Raw genomic sequence first — 23,284 nt, forward strand, 5'->3', positions numbered from 1 at the left:
CTCAGTGAGTATATAATAAACTCTCAGAACTAATGAGTAAGTTCAACTAGGTTGTAGAATATAGGCTAAATATATAAAAATAAATTCTAGGTCTATTACATGCTAGCTATGAACAAATGGACATGGACATTAAAAATATATTACCATTCACAATAGCTCAAAAAAGTGAAATCCTTGGAGCACCTGGGTGGCTCAGTTGGTTAAGCATCCAACTCTTGATTTTGGCTCAGGTTATGATCTCAGGATCATGGATCAAGCCCCATGTCAGGCTCTGGACTGAGTGTGGAGTATGCTTATCCCTCTCCCTCTGTTTCTTCCCCTGCTTCTGCACTGCCTAGCTGTAAAATATTTAAATAAAATCTTTTTTTTTTTTAATGAAATCCTGATGTAAATCTAACAAAATAGCTGTAAGATTTATGTGCTAAAACTATACAAAGCTGATAAAAGAAATCAAAGAAGATCTACATGAATGAGGAGTACATAGTAAAGAGGTCAGATTTCCCCAAACTGATATTCAGGTTTAATGTTAATTCCAAAGAAACTCTAGCAAGATATTTTGTAGATGTGGACAAGATTATTCTAAAATTTATATGGGAAGGCCAAAGGAACACATATAGCTAAAACAGTTTTGAAAAAGAATAAAGTGGGAGGAATCAGACCCCTGATTTCAAGACTAATTTATAGCCACACTAATCAAGGCTGTGATATTGGCAGACGCAAAGACACAGACCAGGGGAACAAAACAGAGAACCCAGAACAGACATACAAATACACCCAGCTGATTTTGGCAGAGGTGCAAAAGCAGTTCTTGGGATGAAAGATAGCCTTTTCGAACAACTGGTGTTGGAACAAGTGGACATCGTGGGCCAAAACAAAGGAAAAAGAATCATACACAAAAAACTAACTGTGAATGGATCAAGGACCTAAATAGAAAACGTAAACCGGAAAGAAAATCTTTAGTAGGCAAAAAGTAGGATTAGGCAAAGAGTTCTTAGACTTGACACCAAGAGCACAGTCATAAAAGGGGATATGGATAAATTGTATTTCATCAAAATTAAAAATGTTTGGTTTATGTAAGACCCTGTTAAGATGTGAAAAGTCAAGCTAGAGAATAGAAGAAAATGCCCAACAAAGGACTAGTATCCAGAATATATAAAGAGCTCTTGAAACTCAATAATAGAAAACAATCTAGTCAGAAAGTAGGCTAAAGACATGAACAGATATTTCACCAAAGAGGATATGCAGATGGAAAATAACCATATAAAAAGATGTTCAACATCATTAGCCATTACAGAAATGCAAATTAAAACTACAATATGAGACATTACTACACACTGTTAGAATGGCTAAAATTAAAAGTTAATGCCAAATACTGGCAAAAATGCAGTGAATCTAGACCTCTCATGCATGGCTGGTGGGGATGTATAAGAGTACAGCTACTCTAGAAAACAGTTTGGCAGTTTCTTAAAAAACTAAATATGCAACTATAATATGTTCCAGTAATTGCACTCCTGGGTATTTATCTGAGAGAGATAAAAACTCAAGCTCACTGAAAACCTGTACACAAATGTTTATAACAGCTTTATTCATAATAGCCCCAAACTGGAAATAACCCAGATGTCCTTCACATTCAGCAGGTAAGTGGTAAAACAAAATGGTACATCCATACTAGGGAATACCATTCACCAACTAAAAAAGACTGAACTGCTGATACATGCAACAACTTGGATGAATCTCCAGATAATTATATGCTGTAAGGTGGGGGTGGCGAGACAGTCCCAAAAGGTTATATGCTGTCCGATTCCATTTATATAACATTTTAAAATGACAAAATTATAGAAATGGATATCAGATTAGTAGTTGCCAGGAATAAAGGAAGGATGAGTGTGAGGGGGAAGTGAGTGAAGCTGTAAAAGGGCAACAGAAGGTATCCTTGTGTTGAGGAACATATTTTGTATCTTGATGTGTCATTGTTAGATTCCTGGTTGGGATATAATACTATAGTTTTGCAAGTTGTTGCCATTAGGGGCAACAGTAAAGGTACAGTGGGGTTTCTGTTATCTCTTACAACTGTATGTGAATCTATAATTATCTCAATGTAAAAAGTAATTTTAAAAATTTAACCACCAGGAATTGCATGAACACCTAGTGAAATTATTGTGTGGTACAAATAAAGACTGTAATAAGTCTAGAGCGCCTGTGTGGCTCAGTCGGTTAAGTGTCTGACTTCAGATCAGGTCATGATCCCAGCATCCTGGGATCAAGACCCACATGGAGCTACCTATTCAGCGGGGAGCCTGCTTCTCCCTCTGCCTGCCGCTCCCCCTGCTTGTGCTCTCTTTCTCTTTCTCCCTCTGTCAAATAGATAAGATCTTTCAAAACAAAACAAAACAAAAACTGTGAGCCAAAGAGCTAGAAATTAAATAATGTTATGTAGATATGAAAAATTAATCAGTTTAAAATTTTGTAAATGACAATCTTTGAAATATTATATAATAGTAATTGAAAAAAATTTTTAACTCAATACCTTAGATAAATTCTAGGAACAAATTATAAATGGGAAAAATCAAACACAAAGAGAAAAAATACATGAGAGATCAACTTAGAGAGATAATGGCTTGAGAGGCTCTAACACATATTAGATAGGAGTCCTAGGGGATAAAAGAGATTGAAAGAATGGCAGAGAGACAGTAAATGAATATATAATAGGTGATAATTTTCCTGAATTAGGTTCTAATTAGAAACCTACCTAGAGGGGCGCCTGGGTGGCTCAGTGGGTTAGGCCTCTGCCTTCGGCTCAGGTCATGATCCCAGGGTCTTGGGATCCAGCCCCATGTCGGTCTCTCTGCTCAGCAGGGAGCCTGCTTCCTCCTCTCTCTCTCTCTCTGCCTGCTTCTCTGCCTACTTGTGATTTCTGACTGTCAAATAAATAAATAAAATCTTAAAAAAAAAAAGAGAACTGAAAACACAAAAGCTTGGTTTTTAGTTGTTGTTTCTTTGTTTTTTATAAGGTTGGGAGAAAGGAGGGCCAAGAAATAAGGAATATTCTTAGAATGAGCCCTAGTAATGGTGTATTATACACCTGAAACTAATATAACACAGTATGTTAATTATACTGGAATTTATTTTATTTTATTATTGAGAAAGAATGCACACGTGAGAGCAGGCAGGTGGAGGGAAAGGAACAAGCAGACTCTGCCAAGCATGGAGACTGCCAAGAGGCTCCATCCCACAACACGAGATTAAGACCTGAGCCAAAACCAAGGAAGGGTCAGATGCTTAACTGAATAAGCCACCCAGGCCCCTTGGAATTTATTTTTAAAAATTAAAAAAATCATAAGAGAAAATACATTTATAGTACTGTACTGTATTTTTTTAAATTTATTTATTTGACAGAGAGAGAGAGATCACAAGCAGGCAGAGAGGCAGGCAGAGACAGAGAGGGAAACAGGCTCCCCGCCGAGCAGAGAGTCCCATATAGGGCTCGATCCCAGGACCCTGAGATCATGACCTGAGCCTAAGGCAGAGGCTTAACCCACTGAGCCAACCAGGTGCCCCTGTACTGTATTTATTTAAAAAAAAAAAACAATCTGCAGGCACCTTGGTGGCTCAGTCAGTTAGTCAGTTAAACATCACATTCCTGGTTTTGTCCAATCTTTGGTTTCAGCTCAGGTCATCTGCTCAGCAGGGAGTCTGCCTGAGAGTCTTTCTGCTCCTTCCCACACTCGTAGGTGCTTGCATATACATGCTCTCTCTCAAATAAATGGATAAATCTTTAAAAAGAATAAATCCATGTATAGGGGGACTCATGCACTTTAAACCTTTGTTGTTCAAGGGTCAACTATAATTAAATATCTTTAGAGAAATAACATTATTGTATCTATGAAACAACAGGATGCCTTTTTTTAATAATACAGTAGTAAAAATGGAAATTTCAGAATATAACTTAGAAGATGAAGGAAATCCCTTAGAATATAAAATACAAAGGAGTGGGAAACAGGAGTAAGAGATTAAAAAAAGAGGATTCATCTAGAACATCCAGCTTCTAGAGGAACAGAAATTCCAGTAAGCAAAAAGAGGGGGCAAGTAATTGATAAGGTGGGAGAAAATTAGTGGCCATATAGTAGATTTGAATAATATCATTCATTTATAGAAACCCTAAAACTATAGAGTACACACTTTAAGATACAACTTTCAGGTGCACATGGAACTTTCTTCAAGATAGATCATATTTCAGACCAGAAGTTCTCCAAATTTGAAAGGTTTGAAATCATATAGAGTGTGTTCTCTGCCACAAATTATATTAGAATCAAATTATATGAGAAATGAATAACAAAAAGATATCGGGAAAGTCCCTAGATAGTTGGAAATTTGACAACACTTTTCTAAGTAACCCAGGATCAAAAAGGAAATCACCGGGGAAACTAGAAAATGTTTGGACCTGAATGATCATGAAAACATATCAGAGCTTGTGGAATGCAGCTAAAATAGGCTATGAGGGTAATTCATACCTTTAAATGCTTATATTTGAAAGGAAAAGAGATCTAAAATGGGCTAGCAAACTTGTTCACAAAGGGCCAGGTAGTAAATACTTTAGGCTTTGCAGGCCATGCAGCCTCAATGTTGCGTATGTAACTCTGCCTTGCGGCCTGAAATCAGGCATAGACAGTGTATAAATGAGTAAGTGTGGCTATGATTCCAATAAAACTTTATTCAGATCACAAAACATATAATTTCACGTAACATAAAATATTATTCTCCTTTTCATTTTTTCTACCATTAAAAATGTAAAAACTATTTATAGCTTGTTAGTAATAACTTTAAAGCTCATGGTATAATGTTACTGACTTTGTGATAAAACATCAAAAGCATAAGCCATAAAGGAGAAGCTCAATATATTTGACTTCACTAAAATGTGGAATTAACCAAAAATACTTAAGAGGATAAATAAGCCACAAAAACAAAATTAAAAAATTGTTTTAGGGGTGCTTGGCTTAGTCAGTATAGCATCTGACTCTTGATCTCCCGGTCATGAGTTTGAGCCCCATGTTGGATATGGAGATTACTTTAAAAAAAAAAAAGTTTTATACCAGATTGGATTTCAGATGGATCAAAGATTTAAAGATAAAAAAATCAAACTATACTGGGCGCCTGGGTGGCTCAGTTGTTAAGCGTCTGCCTTTGGCTAAGGTCATGATCCCAGGGTCCTGGGATCGAGCCCCGCATCAGGCTCCCCGCTAAGTGGGAGTCTGCTTCTCCCTCTCCCACTCCCTCACTCCCTCTGCTTGTGTTCCTTGTCTTGCTGTCTCTCTCTGTCAAGTAAATAAATAAAATCTTAAAAAAAAAAATCAAACTATAAAAGTACTAAAAGAAACCGTAAGAAAAAAACTATTAATGAAGTGATGGAATAAGGTAAGCCTTTTGAAATAGGACAAAAAAACTCTAAAGCTATAAAATAAAAGACTGATAAATGTAACAACATAAAAGTCAATAATTTCGGGGCGCCTGGCTGGCTCAGTCAGTACAGCATGCAACTCTTGACTTCAGGGTCATGAGTTTGAGCCCCACTTGGGTATAGAGAGTACTTAAATAAACCTTCTTTAAAAAGGTAAATAGGGGTGCCTGGTTGGTTCAGTCAGTTAAGCATCTACCTTCAGCTCAAAGGTCATGATCCCAGGAGCTGCGATCGAGCCTGCTTTGGGCTTTGTGCTCAGCAGGGAACCTGCTTCTCCCTTCTCCCTGCTCGTGCTCTCTGTCACTATATCTGTCTCTCTCAAATAAATTTTTTTTTTTAAGGCAAATAATGTCTACAGAGCATTAACCACTATTAGCACATGACAAACCAGTGGGAAATACCTGATTTGTACAACAGACAATAGGCTTATTTTAGTATATTAAGAGTTACAAGTAAGTAAAAGACTACATATTTCAGTAGAAAAATGAGCAAAGGATTTGAACAGACAATTCAGTTAGGAAGGAAATACATCTCATAATGTCTTAAAATGATATGATATACAGACTCATGATAAGAAACATTAAATTAAAACTACATAAAACACTCTTTTTCTCCTATCATGTTGCCAAAGATCAACAAGATCGAGAACACCGTGTTGCCAAAGGAAAAGGACACCTGGTGTTCTCATGCACTACTGATGGGTGTATAAATCAGTATACCTTCTTTGATGGCAGTTAGGCAGTATTTAACAAGATCCAAATACAAGTGCTCTATGATTAACAGTTTTACTTACAGGAATTTACCTTACCAAAATACTCATATAAGTAAGATAAAACATTTGTACAAGATTATCCATTTAGCGTTATTTGTAATAGCAGAATAGTGACACAACCTAAATGTCCATCACCAGGGGTCTGATTAAATAAATTATGGACTTTGAAATCATTCAAATGCAGCCATTGAAATGAAGTAGTTCGATGTGTCCTGATATGGAATGATCCAAAATATATGTTTAGATGAAAAAAGTACAGAACATCGTATATTGCTACCATTTGAGAAGAATGTATATTTGTTTATATTGTATATATAAATGTATATTTGCTTATAAGTGTATAAAATCTCTCTGGAGAATTATGTGGATCCATGGATGTTTCTGGGTAGAGGAACTAGAAGGCTGAAGAACAGTGAAAGAACAGTGACAGGAGGGACACTTCATTTATATTGCAATTTGTTTGCTAGCTTTTGAATTTAGAAGTATGACTATATTATCCATCCAAAACCATTTTTAAGTTATATGAACAAGACAGAGTATTCACTGTGATATCATTTGAGTGCAATGCTCAAGATATTCTAAATATCCATCAGTAGGAGAACTTGAAAATTGTGGCCAAATCATACGTATGTGAGCACATATTTGCTCAGTCGTATATGAGCACAGTTAAAATAAGTTAAGCTTTTCATGTCAGCATAGATACATCTCAGATTTGTAATGTTAATGAGAAAGGTAAGTTACACGTCAGCATGATCCCATCAATAGAAAGTTTGAGAAATAGCAAATAGTGCTTTTTAACTGTGATGTTTTATTCTTTAAAAGAGAAATCTGATGTCAGTATGACACTCAATCTTATAAATCTATGGAGCTGACTAGGCAGTTCCCATAGTGATATTTTGGCCCAATCCTGTGTGTCTCATGGGGACCCAGAGCACCACCAAAACCCTCCTACAGGAGCCAGAATCCTCCTCAAATGAAAAACACTCCTGTCCGTGGCCAGCAGGGTTGGTCTTGACTGTATCTGAATCTTCTTGTCTTCCAGGGATGTTGGTGGTGAATGTAACATGGAGGAACAAGACATATGTAGGTACACTTCTTGACTGCACACGGCATGATTGGGCACCCCCCAGGTAAGCATTTTACAGCTTTTTGGCACATATTAGTCTCAGCCATCCTAAGCAGTGATCCCTTATGCCTTCATCCTGAGTTGGATCGCTTTTAAGACACCCAGCTTTTAAAGAATATGATAGTGTCGGGTTGAGGGAAGGCACTCTCCTGCTCTGGCATTCAAGAAGAATAAATGAATTACGTGTTGACGGGTTGGATAGGCATTGGGGGGTAGATCCTGTTTAAACCTTTATCTGAAATTACCTTGAAACCAAGTCCACCGAGTCTGCCTATGGGTAAACAAACAATCATTGATGCTGCTTTTTGATGGTAGCCATCTCGAAGGAGTTTAAACTCAAGAACATTTTCATTTTTATGAACACTAGACAATGTGGGTTTCACAAGGACCCTTTCTGGTTAGCATTTCAGTAAATGGCACTTGACAGCTTGTTTGTACCCAGTTTGCCAGGATTTGGGGAACCCAGATGTTGGGGAATGATGTACAGCTAGCAAGCAGATAGCATCCTAGGAGCTCACCACTTAATGCAGTTCCCACGCTTTCAAAAGTTCCTTTAACAAATCATATTCATTGAAAATGATAGTTACCATCTGGACAGTTCTTCTGGAGGCAGCTGAACTGGTTTGAAGTTGTTTTCTCTTCTTAATAATATCCTGTTGTGTTTGCCCTTTGCCAAGGTTCTGCGACTCCCCCACCAGTGACTTGGAAATGCGCAATGGCCGGGGTAGAGGCAAACGCATGCGTCCCAACAGTAACACACCTGTCAATGAGACAGCCACGGCCTCCGACAGCAAAGGGACCAGCAGCAGCAGCAAAACCCGAGCAGGAGCCAATAGCAAAGGCCGTCGGGGCAGCCAAAATTCTTCAGAGCATCGCCCACCTGCCAGTAGCACCTCTGAAGATGTCAAGGCCAGCCCTTCCTCAGCTAATAAGCGGAAAAACAAACCGCTTTCAGACATGGAGCTGAATTCTAGCTCAGAGGACTCCAAAGGGAGCAAGCGTGTCCGTACGAATTCCATGGGCTCAGCCACCGGTCCCCTCCCTGGGACCAAGGTGGAACCCACTGTTCTAGACAGAAATTGTCCCTCCCCAGTCCTGATTGACTGCCCCCACCCAAACTGCAACAAAAAATATAAGCACATCAATGGACTTAAGTACCACCAAGCCCATGCCCACACAGATGATGACAGTAAGCCAGAAGCAGATGGAGACAGTGAGTACGGAGAGGAGCCCACCCTACATGCAGACCTCGGGAGCTGCAATGGTGCATCCGTCTCACAAAAAGGTTCCTTGTCCCCTGCCCGCTCAGCTACCCCCAAAGTTCGGCTCGTAGAGCCCCATAGCCCTTCTCCTTCAAGCAAATTCAGCACAAAAGGCCTCTGTAAGAAAAAGCTGAGTGGGGAAGGGGACACAGACCTCGGGGCCTTATCGAATGATGGCTCTGATGATGGACCCTCAGTAATGGATGAAACAAGCAATGATGCCTTTGATTCTTTGGAAAGGAAGTGTATGGAAAAAGAAAAATGTAAAAAACCCTCCAGTTTGAAGCCTGAAAAGATTCCTTCCAAAAGCTTAAAGTCAGCGAGGCCTATTGCCCCTGCCATCCCCCCACAGCAAATCTACACCTTCCAGACCGCCACCTTCACAGCAGCAAGCCCAGGCTCCTCCTCGGGCTTGACCACCACAGTGGTCCAAGCCATGCCCAACAGCCCCCAACTCAAACCTATTCAGCCCAAGCCCACTGTGATGGGAGAACCTTTCACAGTCAACCCTGCCTTGACTCCAGCCAAGGACAAGAAAAAGAAAGACAAAAAAAAGAAGGAGTCTTCAAAGGAACTTGAAAGTCCTCTGACCCCTGGGAAAGTGTGTCGAGCAGAAGAAGGCAAAAGCCCATTCAGGGAATCATCGGGAGATGGGATGAAGATGGAGGGGCTCCTGAATGGCTCCTCAGACCCCCACCAAAGCCGACTGGCTAGCATCAAGGCAGAAGCTGACAAGATCTACAGCTTCACGGACAATGCCCCCAGCCCTTCAATCGGAGGCAGTAGCCGCATAGATAGCACCACCCCTACCCAGCCCCTGACTCCCTTACATGTGGTGACCCAGAATGGAGCTGAAGCCAACTCAGTCAAAACCAACAGCCCTGCATACTCTGACATATCTGATGCTGGGGATGATGGGGAGGGCAAAGTGGACAGTGTCAAATCAAAGGACCCTGAACAGTTGGTTAAGGAAGGGGCTAAGAAGTCACTTTTCCCCCCTCAGCCGCAGAGCAAAGACTCTCCATATTACCAAGGCTTTGAGAGTTACTACTCTCCAAGTTATGCACAGTCCAGCCCCGGGGCGCTGAACCCCAACAGCCAGGCAGGAGTGGAGAGCCAGGCTCTAAAGACAAAAAAGGATGAAGAGCCTGAAAGCATAGAGGGGAAAGTGAAGAACGATATCTGTGAGGAAAAGAAACCAGAACTGAGCGGTTCCAGCCAGCAGCCTTCGGTCATCCAGCAGCGTCCCAACATGTACATGCAGTCCCTGTACTACAACCAGTACGCCTATGTGCCCCCGTACGGCTACAGTGACCAGAGTTACCACACCCACCTCCTGAGCACCAACACGGCCTACCGGCAGCAGTACGAGGAGCAGCAGAAGCGGCAGAGTCTGGAGCAGCAGCAGCGGGGGCTCGACAAGAAGGCCGAGTTGGGCCTGAAGGAGCGGGAGGCCGCACTCAAGGAAGAATGGAAGCAAAAGCCGTCGATTCCACCGACTCTCACTAAGGCCCCCAGCCTGACGGACCTGGTCAAGTCGGGACCCGGGAAGGCCAAGGAGCCAGGGGCTGACCCTGCCAAGTCAGTCATCATTCCCAAGTTAGATGACTCCTCCAAACTCCCCAGCCAGGCCCCAGAAGGACTTAAAGTGAAGCTGAGTGAGGCCAGCCACCTAGGCAAGGAGGCCTCTGAGGCTAAGACAGGTGCTGAGTGTGGCCGGCAGGCAGAGGTGGATCCCATACTCTGGTACCGACAGGTAACTGTTCTGGGAGGAAACAGAAATAGTATTTGATAGGCTTTCTCTCTTCCTCACAAATCAGGGCTCTCCTTAGGTGGGGGGCAGGGGGGTGGTGGTCAGCAGAACAGAGATTGGCAGGAGAAATCTGTAATTTAAAGGATTCTTTACTTTTGTAAATCATGTTCGTGTTTTTAAAAAGCATTTTAAAAAGTAAAAGGTGTTTTTCCCATTTGACAGGAGAGGCCCAGGTAAATTAGCTTGATTTGTCTGGGTCACTTGCAACTTCACTAGCAGAGCCAGGACTAGAACCCAGGTTATCTCAATTCCTAGTCTAGTGTTTCTTCCCCTGTTTGGTTCCTATGGAGTGAGTTCATGGTGATCTCTCCATTTCCTAGAGGGTGTTACCATTCAGGCTGAGTTACTTCCTGAAAGATTTTATAGTGGGGACCCTGACTGGTTCAGTCAGTGGAGCATGCAACTCTTGATCTCAGAGTTGTAAGTTCGAGCCCCACGTTGGATGTAGAGATTACTTAAAAATAAAATCTTTTAAAAAATGGTTTTTTAATAGGTAGAGTTAGAACTAAGAACTTGGTCTTATATCATGTTCTGCTCATGAGACTTAGAAAGTCTTCCCATGCTTCTTGGTATCACCACTAGACCTCCCTCCTCTGAGCGGGGCAGCACTCATGACTCACTGCCCCTAAGCTTGCTCTTAAGAAGTGAAACCACCTAAAATTCCTTGGAAAGGGAGCAGCTTCTTTTATTCAAAGACTCCTTTCCCTAGAATGCATATTCTCCTAAAGAAGACCCACTGGTGGATTTTCCTTTTCCTTCCCCACATCTTGTTTCCTCCTGGGCAGGGAGGGGGCAGGCTTTTTAAAAAGGAGGGACCAGAGTTCATTCTAAATGAAGATCAACAGAGGCCAAGATTTTACCCTGCACTGGTGTCTAATATTAACCTGCTCTGGTGTTTCTCCTGCGATCTTGAGCTTGAAATCTCGCTCTCATCTGTACAACACTCAGTGCTCGTTCTGTGATTTTTAGGAAGCAGAGCCCCGGATGTGGACTTATGTCTATCCTGCCAAGTACTCGGACATTAAGTCAGAGGATGAGCGGTGGAAAGAGGAGCGGGACCGCAAATTGAAGGAAGAAAGGAGTCGGAGTAAGGACTCTGTCTCCAAGGAGGATGGGAAGGAAAGCACAAGTAGTGACTGCAAGCTGTCCACATCAGAGGAATCCCGCCTGGGGAGCAAGGAGCCCCGACCGAGTGTCCATGTGCCTGTGTCCTCCCCACTCACCCAGCACCAGTCCTACATCCCTTACATGCATGGCTACTCCTACAGCCAGTCCTATGACCCCAACCACCCCAGCTACCGGGGCATGCCTGCTGTGATGATGCAGAACTACCCAGGTATAGCCCCCACCTTCCCACTTGGCGCTCCACTAACCGGGAAGGGAAATGAAGCAGATTTCAGAGCCAGACTTTTCTTGCAGACCCCTAAGGCTGACTGTGCCTGGAATAGATGACTGCCCTGTTTTGAATGTGACATTCTGTGAGCCAGTCAGTCTAGCCCCAAGCTCCTTGAATGACCCCTGACCACGGTCTGAGGGACCACGTCTCCCTCCCTTGCTCCAGCTAAAGTTTTGCCTCTGTAGTCAGTTTTCCTGGATAACTGAAGGCAGAACTGCCTACCACTGCCATCTTCCCTCAGCTGGGATTTTTTTAAACATATACTCTACACTTTGCAGTGGGAAAGGCATCTTGGGGGATACAAAAGAAACAGAGAAGACTAGTTCCCTCTTAAGGAGCTTATAACTTAATTGTATCGGGAGAGACACATGGAACAAAATTCAAACTAGGACAATGCATGTATTCATTTAGAAGATCATGTTCAGCTGGAAGGTTGGAAGACAGTGGGAGAGGGGAAGATCTGTTTGAAATCAGAGTGGGGGAAAGTCCAGTAGAAAACATTCAGCTTGGGAAAGATAAGTTCTTGACACTGCTATCCCTGAATTCTTGGGGAGGGGCACAAAGTAGGGACATAGGTGGTTTTTAACTCGTTACAAGATAGTGCTCCTGTTCAACTGTACTCACTGCTTTCTGTTGTCTGAAGCATCATGTGGGATGCTTCTGGGGCAGAAGGGCATTCTTTTCACTCCCCAGAGCTCCCCCCTCCCTATGAGAGAACAGCCTAGTCTTGATATCCTGGTCGAACACTGTAAGGCAGATTCTAAATAGCACAAGTAAACTTTTCAAACAGAGATAGGAAATTGTCTCAGCCTGTGGTGTTCCTTCCTCTCTGTGACTCCATCCATCCACATAAAAATAACACCTTGGCGAGTGCCTGCTGTGGGCCAGACACTACTCAGTGACTTGTGTACACGATCTCATTTAATCTTCCCTATGGAATAGCATTAGTATCTTCCTGCTGATGGGAAAGAAACTGAAGCTCGGAAGGGGTGTTACTTTACTTAAGGCTAACCAGCTGGTAATCTCGAGAGGTAGATTTGATCCCAAGGTCATCTGACTCCAAATCCTCTGACCTTTCCACTTCACCATAATTTAGCCTCTCCATGGTGAATCTCTGAGGCTGAGGCTCTAGGGTAGTTGATTCCCCAGAAGCTGAGGCCCATGTTCATAATATCCCTTAGCTTGTGTGCCTCTACAGCTCAGTCTACAGCTCAGTAAAGAAAGGACACACTAATAGTTTCAGCCTGAAGACACCATGGTTGGAAGCACCTCCGCTTGTGCCTAAGAAAGCTGATGCCCACCTAACCGCAGTCCCTAAAACACAGTTTCATCTGCTTCTCACATCTCTGACCATTTTACTTCTCCTTCCCCAGGTTCCTACCTACCTTCCAGCTACTCTTTCTCCCCATACGGCAGCAAGGTCTCAGGGGGTGAAGATGCCGACAAGGCGCGAGCCAGCCCCAGTGTCAGTTGTAAATCCAGCTCGGAGTCCAAAGCTCTGGACATCTTGCAGCAGCATGCCAGTCACTACAAGAGCAAGTCTCCCACGGTAAGTGGCACTGGCTGCTAACAAAACCCAGATCCAGGGTCTGGAAGAAGGTGGGCAGGCAAGTTCAGGTCTTAACTACAGTGCAGCCTAACTGACTTGGCATTGGCTTTACCAGGCATCTCCACAATTCTCAGGTGCCCTGTGTTTATAAGGAGTCCTAATGTGGACTTGGAGCATCTTGTGTGTGTGTGTCTCACAGTAGTGCTTTCGTATCTGCTTTTTTTCCAGATAACTGATAAAACGTCTCAGGAGAGAGATCGGGGAGGTTGTGGGGTGGTTGGGGGGGGTGGCAGCTGTAGCAGCGTCGGGGGAGCAGGCGGGGCTGAAAGGAGTGTGGACCGGCCCCGCACCTCCCCTTCTCAGCGCCTGATGTCCACACACCACCACCACCACCATCTGGGCTACTCGTTGCTCCCAGCACAGTACAACTTACCCTACGCAGCAGGTAAACCTCCTTCCCCTAATTCTTTTTGACTTCGTCCCAGTAGCCTAGTAGTATTGCCCACATCAAGGGACCCCCAGCAAGAATCCTTTTTAATTTTTTCTTCTTGAGCTTCTAATCTGTCCGGATCTTAGCCCCCTACAGGTAGTCATTAAAGCATAGGACATTTATTTCCTCTCCCGGAGCTTAGGGACTCTCAAACTCCTCTAGAAAATTGGCTTTGATACTCAGAAGAATAAGGACCAGGTATTCCATAGCCAAAGAGAAACAAGCAGCTGAAAAACAGAGCCTTGCTATATATGCGTCCGCAGCCACTATATCTGGCCAAGTACCAGATTTTTTTTTTTTCTGTCAGCACCCCAAAACTCAGGGAAGCCAGGAATTTGACAAATTCCTGTTATCCACACCAAGCTGAGAAAGAAAAAGTGTTTAATCGGAGGGTTTTGGGAGTGTTACACTACACTAAACATGTCCTCCTTCTCACTCAGGGCTTTCTTCTACAGCCATTGTTGCCAGCCAGCAAGGCTCAACTCCCTCACTCTACCCACCCCCTCGGAGGTGAGAATGGTAAGTCACTGTTTAATTTGGGACAACACATAGAGCAGGGAGAGTTGATACCTGGATCACAGAACCCTTATGGAGACTAGGTGTGGGGGTCAGTGGTCTGGAAATGGTGGAACCTTGGCCAAGCCTCTCGTAAGGGTCTCCCAGTCTCTGGTTAAGCTGCGTACATCCAACAAGAGCTGCCCAACACCAGTGTCCCCAAGGACTGGCCTCCCCTGCAGTTCGTTTTGTTGGAGCGCCACCTGGTGGTTATTATACCAGCAGGCTGAGTGCCTGGTTATCTGTCCATGTTTCCCTTACAGAACACCAAGTGCCCGGATAAAGTCAGCTTCACGGGCCCGGACTGGCTCACCCAAGGAGGTGCCGGAGGTGCCATTCAGACATCAGTTAAATGGTGTTGGTCATCCTGTTTGCCGTTGCTACCATGACCGAAGGCAGACCCTTGGCTATCTCACCTCCACCAGATCCCCGGACTCCCCGACCCTCCCTCTTCCTCAGGAGCTGGAGAGCTGGTACTTAGCAAAAATATTTATTCTCTCGGCCACGGTCGTGACTATTGTGGCCCATGTGGAGATGAAGGCACGGGGAGGAACCAGGGGAACATGGCCTCAGCCCAGAGAAGTCACTGCTCTGTTCCCCCAAGACCCTGGTCAGCTGCCGGAGCAGTGCCAACACCCTCACCCTCACCCCCAGGGAGGGACTCCCAAGCACTGGGTAAGGTCTGAAGACAGCACAGCAGCCATACCCCTCTTACCGTCATTACCACAATCACCAGATTCCTGCATCTCCCCAGCAGTTTGGGCCCTGGGAACTGGCAGCATGTGGAGGAATTAGAATCTCAGGAAAGAAATTGGGGGCTGTTTTCTCTGTACTTGTGAAAACAAGGTCTTCAAACACGAAGACTTCTGCCCTCTCACGTGAGCACATATAAATGCTCAGAGCCTAGCCTGGAAAGGAAGACCAAGGCGTTTGCCCCACCGTGGCCTTGGGTTGCCTGTCAGGCAGAGGGCCGGGGTCCCAACACCAGCACAGGGCTCCCCAGGGAGACTGGGAGTAAGCTGGAGCTGGAGCATGAATGGAGTCTGTGAAACAGAACCTGCATCCCCACGAAGTCCTGCTGCTTCCTAGCCCCCAACTCCTTGCCCTTGTCTCTCTTTCCTCCTGACCCCTTGGTGCCTTTCCCAGGGGGATCCCCATGCTGATCGCTCCTTTTCTTTTCCAATGCTTGGCTCTTAAGACTCTGGCAGGTGAAATAGTATTCCCCCCAGCATGGGGAGCTTTGGAGTCTGCCAGGTCACCTTAGGGCAAGGCCCAGGAGGCAGGCCCTGGGAGCACCCAGGAGTTCTTAGAGATGTCCTGTCCATTCAGCCACCTGAGTATCCTCATTTAGGGCCCCAAATATATACAGCCCAATTGCTCTGCATACAAGTACACTACTTTTATATAGCTCAGTCTATAACCCTGTGTGTGCCAATATAAGCTGTGTTTCTTTGTAACACATGTTTTTGTTTTAGGGGCCACTGGCCGTGGGAAGGTAGGTGTTCCTTACACCCTGGGATAACACATCCAAGCCATTACTCCTCAGAACCACAGAGTGTACTCAGTGGAGCTGTGCTATGAGGCAGCGGACATTTCTCTGCTTCCCTCGGAAGTGCAGTCTCCCAGTCCGGCTTTATGCTCTCTGCCCTGGGAAAGGGATGAGGATGTGGCAGCTGTATGGGAGTCGCTTCTTCCCCAGCCTAGGGGAAGCTTTAGTTCTTATTTTGCTTTTGAGGTATCATCCCTTTGTTCCCACTGGCTATCTTGCCTTGATCTTCTGGATTGAGAAAACTGACACACACCAGCCTAGGCTTGAGAGGGGTATTTGTGACCAGAGTGCCAAAGCGACCCTTTAAGAGCAAGGACTTGGCTCTGACTCCATTTGGGGCAGGGAGGTAGAGGACAGTAAGCACAATGCCTGGCAGAGGCTGCTTGCCAAGAACCCCAGAGTCCTACTCTGAATGGCTTGGGGTCATTTGCTTAAGAGGAGCCCCTCTGACCTATAGACCTTTCCTCTGGGTTTTCATGTCATTGTTTTTGTTCAAGTTGGGTTCTGAGCCCTCTCCCAAAACCTACTGTTTTAGACCACTTACTTAGCAGGTCCCTAAGCAGCCTCCCTCGCCCCCATCATTCCCTCTGCCTTTTGCTCACCTGGAGGGCAGTGCTCCGGGCACTGGGGCACTGACTTCCCTTTTATCCATGGAAGTAGTTTTTTTGGACGCCTTCACCCCACCTAATCTGAGTCAACCCCACCAGGAGGATGACTCTGAATTTCAGCCTGATGCTGCCCTGCCAGGCTCCTGTGGGGTGGAGCCAAGTGCCCATCCCTGTTCCTGTTTGTTTTTAAATATTGTGTGTTTTGTATCTGTGGCGCTGGCTTACAGCGTGCTCTGTACATATTGTAAAGAAACTGTTGGGAGTAATTTTCTTTCCCGTTGGGCAGGCCTGGCCCCACATTCCTGCCCTTTCCACTTTGTTCTATAACAGAGAAGAGGAACTTCTGTATTAGCAGGGCAGTCTTGGGTTCTACAGAAGGGGACAGCTTTTCCTTTTCCTTAAAAAACACTTTGGCTCTCTGATCCTTGTATCAAGCCTCTGGAGAAGAGTAGGAGCTGAGCTGCCCAGAAGAGCAGGTGGGAGCAACAATGGCAGAATAGCACTGCCTTTTCCCCAGGCCCCTCTCCTCACCAGGTCCAGTCTTCCCTCCCTGAAACAACCCGAAACAGCAGCAGAGGAAACAGATCCTTGCCCAGTGCTGGGGAGGGACCTGCTGTCTACCTCCAGCCGCTCTGTATGGGGAGGCGGCCTGTGGGTGGGGGTACCTGTGACCTGTTCAGAGAGATGAGACCCTCAGCAAGGATCCCCTGACCCCGCCCCATGAGCAAAGGCTGGCAAAGTGTGCTGTTAAGAGCCAGGACACCCAGACCAAGGCTCACTGTGAGCCACCCCTGCCCAGGCCTCTTCCAAGACCTCATTTGTCAGGGCTCCACCCGAGAAGCTAGAAGGCAGGAGCCTCACCCCCAGCTGGGACAGTCATGGCTTGGAGAGCTGCTCTTCAGGGCTCACATCTCCTTCCTCATTTAAGGTGTGCTGTTTCCTTCATCCCCCTTCCCTGCCTGTACATGTATGTATACATGTATGAAGCTCCCTTCTCTTACCTCATCCCTTCCACACGTCTCCAGGTCAAAAGACCACATGCAGAAGGGTTAAGAGGGCACCCCATGAAATGAAATGGTGATTCTTGAATCTTCTCTCCAGGCTCCAAGGCGAGGGTGAGAGGATGTGGCTTGGGGGTTGGGAGGGTGAGACTGTAGAAGGGCTAGAGTTACTGTACGCGGACTTTGAGGTCACCCCTGTCGCTTATTATATTGTGTACTCTGTCACCATCCCAGTGTCTACTCTCCTGCCCCTGTGATTCAGCTGGGCAGCTAGTTGGCCCCTTAATTCTGGGCCTTTGTCATTTGTTTTACTACTAGGGCATCCCAGGAAGCTTTCCGATGATCCTCTGCCATGGGCCCCTCCTGGGATCAAGCCCCTCCCAGGCCCCGCCCCCAGCCCCTCTTGCCCCAGCCCACCCGCTTGCCTTGGTGCTCAGCCCCCCCAATTGGGAGCAGGTTGGGGCGAGCTGGAGGCCCGGGCTGGAGGGGCAGTGTTGCTGTTCATAGCTTTTGTTCCATTGGCGTTGCTCTGTTGGATTTAATTTCAGTCTTCCTGATTCTTCCCTTCTGTAAAGTGTACATTACCAAGTTCCTTGTTTTTTATATATATATATATATAAATATATATATATACAAACTGTACTCTTTTTGCCTTTGTACATTCAGGCAAGAAGAGAAAATAAATCTTTTTAAGAGACAATCACAAATCTGTGAGGGCTGCTGGTTATTTCTCCTGGAGTTTGCTGCTGAGCTGCCTCCTCCTTCCTCCCCACTCTTCTGTTTTCCCTCAGTTTTCCTGATCTTCCTGGTTCTGCTCCATATGCATCCTCAGCTCCACCTTCCCTGGCTGATGGCAAACTGTTGAATCCAGTGTCCAGACTACCTGCCCTGCAGCCCTTTCTTGCCCAGCAGTGTTTTCCGTCTCGGCCACTGGCTTAGCCAGGGGCTTGCTCCTCTGCCCTGGTCTCTCCTGTCTTCCCCCTTCGATCCAATTCACCAAAGTGGCTTCGGACCCCTCGGTACCCTGGGCCCTGGCTCCTGAAGGCCCGGGCTTTGGACACTCACTTGTGAAACTATGCAGCTAGGAGCTCTCCCCTTAAGAGTTTGCACTACTTAAACCTGCCTGGGGGGTTAGAACAGATGGTTTTTAGGAGTAAGCAACCAACTGCCCCCTAACATTCCCCCTGCCGATTCCAGCCTCCAGAGTGCTCTGATCCAGAACCCAGAGAATCATTCCTGGCTGGTAGACTCCTGTGGCTACCCCATCAGAACAAGGGCTAAGGGTTTAGGAGTCAAGAGCATTTGATCAGAATTTTAAAGGGTAGTACATTCTGACACACGGCCCAACCAAACCACTGTTCTGTCTCTTGAACTTTCTCTTTTTCCTCTGATCTGCTCCCCCTTTTTTCCCCCCTTTCTCTACTTCCTTTTCTTAATTGGCTTTGGAATTGAAGTATATTTTTAAATTATTTGTTGTATTTATTAAATAAAGTTTTTAATGTCCCTGTTCTTAAATTTAGACTTAGTTTGCCTTTCACGTATCCTCCTTATCCATCAACCCCTCAAAATATACCAAGTTACCTTTTTAATTTGAGTGCAACTTTTGGGTACCAGATTTCTTTCCTGCTGGTGGTCTTATCTGGCAAAATTTCTTTTTTCCAAAGGGAAATCTTAACAGAGCACCTGGTTTTCCAATTCTGTCCTTCTACCTCTAGTTGTATCGAAGGGGATCTACCAGCAGATGGCAGCAGAAACTCAGGCATGTTTCCTTTCCCCTCTACTTATTTGAATGAAGGACTAGTAAAGGGCTGCCTTTTGTCTTGGTTCTTTATCCCAGTCTCGTAGATTCTCTGGGCTTGAGTTTATGATCCTACACTGTCTGCATTAACTTGGCCATTGTCCACATTCACGTGGACCTCTACTGTAGGTGTCTCACAGTAGTGACCATTTTCTAGTCCCTGCCTTTATGCTGCCTGTAGGGATTCTCTCCTCAGTGAAGGACATCTTTGAGTCCTTCCTGTTCCAGCTGAATGTTTAGGTCCAGACCTTCTAATATTGTGGAAGGTGGAGGTGTTACACTCATTTTTAGTAACATGGCCCAGTGTGAAAACGCAAGTAAGCTCCACACAGGATACTGTGAAAATGGACTAAAGACTCAGAAAAACTAAGGACAGCCACAGCTCAACAGTGGATCATTCCAAAGCTATAGAAGAAGAACCTGCCCAGCACTTGGGAAAACAGAAGCAAAAGGGGGGAAATGCTACTGTAAGCACCTAAGAAGTTAAAAAGGAGAATTTAAGGGGCATCTGGCTGACCCAAGCATGACCCAACATGCAGTTCTTGATCTCAGGGTTGTGAGTTCAAGCCCCATGTTGGGTGTGGAGCCTAGTCTAAAAAAATAATAATAATCCTAGCTCCCTACAGGGCCACTGGAAGCTTATCAGTCAGCCTGGTGGTACAAGGGGAATGGCAACCACACCATCCTAGGGAAGGTGTGTGCTGTTTCCTTCAGACACCTCCAGGAATAAGAATGTCAGGCAGCTCCATGCAAAAGTCAACTCTGTTTCAGGACCCAGCCTTCTGTACAAAAGGAAAAACTGCGAACAGCTTGGATCCTGGGGACAGGCTCTATTTTGGACGAAGCTGATGTGTACATACCTCTCCAGGGGTTACTGGCAGTTTGTCCCAGACTCCTAGCAACCATATTTTGCAGTGTAATGTGGCCCCAGAGGCTTCGGCCGGTTTGTCTGTCCTGTCGCAACGCAGCTTTTGTCCTGAGAAGCGCATATCACACCCTGCTACCTTAGGCTCTAGACTCAAAAGAAGAGTGGTAGAAAGCTGGTCCTGGTACAGGAATAAAAAACAGACCAACCACAACTTTAAATCAGTTTATTGACACAGTAACACAACACACTTGCCTCCCTGACACCCCCACCCCCCTCTCACCCAATCTAGATCTCTTCCCCTTCCTCCCCCCTTAGAACAAGCTGTTCAGTGAAAACAGAAAAGGGCAGGCCACTTCTACACCCTCATTCCCACCCCTAAGCCTTATGGGGCAGGGGCTCAGGCCCTACTCAGAACCTGTTGAGAAAGAGAGGAGGGGCAGTCAGCACTATACTCAGCCAGGCAGAGGCATCCAGTCCCTAAGAACAGATTCCCACACGACCCCCAGGCCCTGAGTTGCTATTCCTCTTCCTCTCTGCTCTTTGTGACCCTAGGAAGGAGACACCCTGGGGCCTGGGCCTGCAGCCAGGAACAAGAACTGGCTGTGATTTGAGAATTGGGAGTTTGGCTAGTGTTTTTAAGGCCCAGGCACCCCAAAGAAAGCCCTGGTGGTGGGAGTGAACTTCAATGCCCCCATTTAAAATGCACTGATAACATTAAACAGATTAAGCCAGCTTAACCAAATGCCAGAAAAACACTAAGCTGTAAAGAAGGAGGGGGTCAGACCTGGTTTCTCCAGGCCAGACACAAATGCACACAGAGGAGCCCAGGTGGAGTGTCGAAAAACAAGGACACCGCCCAGGGGCCAAAAAGCCTATACTCAGGAGTGTCTGGGTTGAAAGGAAGCAAGGAAAGAAAATACACAAGTCTTAAAAACCAAAAAAGCAAGCCCAACAGCAGGGGAACCTAAGCCTGACGGTGCTGCCCACCAGCCCTCCAGGCCTGGCCCCTGGACCCAGACAGTCCCTCCCCCTCTAGGCAATGTCCTCCCCTAGGCTAGATAGAGCACATCACACAGCGCAGTTTAAAAAGCTTCTAATGCCAGTTCATAAACATCTTCATTTACTATGGTGATTACATGTGAATAATATGTTTATACTGTTCTTTATGGAAAACAATTTCAACGAGTCAACTCCGAGAACACAATAGGCAACCCTCACCCTGAGCCCCTCAGCGTCCTTCCCTACACAGCAAGGAGCCCCCTCCTCTGTCCCAGGGCTGCCTAACTTCCCCTCTTCCCCCACTGTGGCTCTTGGGCAAAGCATCCTCTATGACCATTAGTCCTCATCAGACAAGTTCTGGTCCAGGGGGTAAACCATGAACATCACATCTGGCCGAGAGGGAACACAGGGATGGCCTGGACGCACAATCTCAAAGCCCAAGAAGCTGAAGGTCTTCAGGAGTGGAGCTGCAGAGAGTGTAAAAAGGATTCTGATAAGAAACACAAGGGCAGGTTCAAATCAAGGGAAAACAAAAAACAAAGATTGAATAAATAAGTACTATGCCTTTACTAAAGACCCTTCAGGCACTCCCACCCCTATGACTTCCCAGGGTTTATATGGCAAACTCAAAAGCCCTACTTCACTGAATAGGGGGCCCCTTTTCCCCTCACTACTTCCCCACTGTCTGGGCAGTAGGTTTCAGGCTACTTTGATTCCTCACCTCTGTCTTCCCGGCCCTTCCTGAAGCAGATGAAGACGTAGTTCACTTTCATCTTCTCTTCAGCAAACTCTAGCAGTGCTAACAATCTGCCAGAAGCAAAGAAAACCACTCAGGCCCATTACCACCTCTCTAGACTTCCCTCCCACCCTCAGTCAAAAAAGCCTTCTCTGAGGCTTACAGCCAGTGGTATAAATAGGAAACCTCCAGGGAGAAGATTCCCATTTCAAGAGCCCTGAGTTCAGAAAAAAGCCATGATCCCAAAGAAAAATGTTACTGAGCTCTCTCTTCCTGGAATAAGGGTTCTTCATCTGAAATTAGTATGAACCAGCTCCACTAATGCAGTTCACAGGATCATATGGGGCCTGGGAAGAGAACCTGGTTCTTCAGGGGTCTTCCAAAATTGCCCAATTTGATGACCACGGCCACTGGCACAGACTCTGGGCCCGGACACTGCCTTAAAGGATCTCCTCAGAAGAAAGGGGCAACTCAAGAGAACTCTGCCTTGAGGACTACTCCTTACATACTTGGCTGCCTTGGAGGGCCTTGCCCAATCCAATGAAATCCCACTGTAGCTCAGAGCTTCCTGCCCTTCTGAATCGCATCATTGTATGGCAGCTCAAGGGGGGATTTACTGTCTGCTGAGAAGAGTGAACCATGGGTTGATTAAATGACAGGGATTTGGTTAATGTGATAATGATCTCCTTTAATTATAACCTACGGCAGGCCTGTTTTACTGGCTAAAAATAAACTGTCACAAATTGGTATCTACTTGGGAAACCTAGAGCTAGGGAAGAAGGCAGACACTCTGTTCATATGTTGGCCCCAACAAGCATATGCCCTTCTCTGGAATGGGCCCTCCTCCCCATTCCCCAGCACCTGCTCCTTACCCTTCTTTGCTCCCATCAGCTAATAATCCATCTGGGATTTCTACAAACAGGCTCTGGCTGGACAGGACTGCATCCCAGGAAGAGACTTTCACCTCGGTGACCTCATACTGGAAGTGGACAATGTGAGGTTTTCCATCATTCACAGGGAGGTCCTGGGTCACAGTGAGCTTCTCGTCCTGGGAGGAGATCAGGTCAGAGGACCGGGTCACTACTGCTCTGGCCACATCACAGGCTGCCTAACCTAGGTGATCCTGGGAGTCCTCTGGGGCCAGTCTCAGGGCAGTATGGGACAAAGGACACACTGAAAATGTAGAGCCGCATGCTGGCTAAATGAAGCCATCCGTCACTCATCAGGCACAAAGACAAGCTGATGACAGCTACAAGTCAGCATGATGGGAAGGGAAATATTTACCAAGTGTCCACTAGATGCCAAGT

General features: G+C 45.7%; 2 protein-coding genes across 3 annotated transcripts in view; one reads left to right on the top strand and one right to left on the bottom strand.

Moving 5' to 3' along the window:
- ZNF609 (zinc finger protein 609) overlaps nt 1–15,219 on the top strand; it is a 215,766-nt gene extending 200,547 nt beyond the window's left edge. For both annotated transcript variants that reach the window (XM_080807840.1, XM_080807841.1), the window contains 7 exons: nt 7,270–7,357; nt 8,031–10,371; nt 11,398–11,764; nt 13,198–13,373; nt 13,602–13,818; nt 14,304–14,382; nt 14,682–15,219. In XM_080807840.1, coding sequence (XP_080663966.1) covers nt 7,270–7,357; nt 8,031–10,371; nt 11,398–11,764; nt 13,198–13,373; nt 13,602–13,818; nt 14,304–14,377 — 3,263 coding nt within the window. In that variant the 3' untranslated portion in view covers nt 14,378–14,382; nt 14,682–15,219. The remainder of the gene's footprint in view (nt 1–7,269; nt 7,358–8,030; nt 10,372–11,397; nt 11,765–13,197; nt 13,374–13,601; nt 13,819–14,303; nt 14,383–14,681) is intronic.
- A 5,237-nt stretch (nt 15,220–20,456) lies between these two features.
- The window catches only part of OAZ2 (ornithine decarboxylase antizyme 2), a gene marked incomplete at its 5' end in the record, with an annotated part of 33,331 nt that continues 30,503 nt past the window's right edge, over nt 20,457–23,284 (bottom strand). Inside the window, 3 exon segments of the mRNA XM_080809669.1 lie at nt 20,457–21,708; nt 21,963–22,048; nt 22,850–23,025. Coding sequence (XP_080665795.1) covers nt 21,578–21,708; nt 21,963–22,048; nt 22,850–23,025 — 393 coding nt within the window. The 3' untranslated portion in view covers nt 20,457–21,577.

The sequence above is a fragment of the Martes martes genome, assembly GCF_963455335.1.
Source record: "Martes martes genome assembly, chromosome: 7".
Taxonomy (NCBI): domain Eukaryota; kingdom Metazoa; phylum Chordata; class Mammalia; order Carnivora; family Mustelidae; genus Martes; species Martes martes.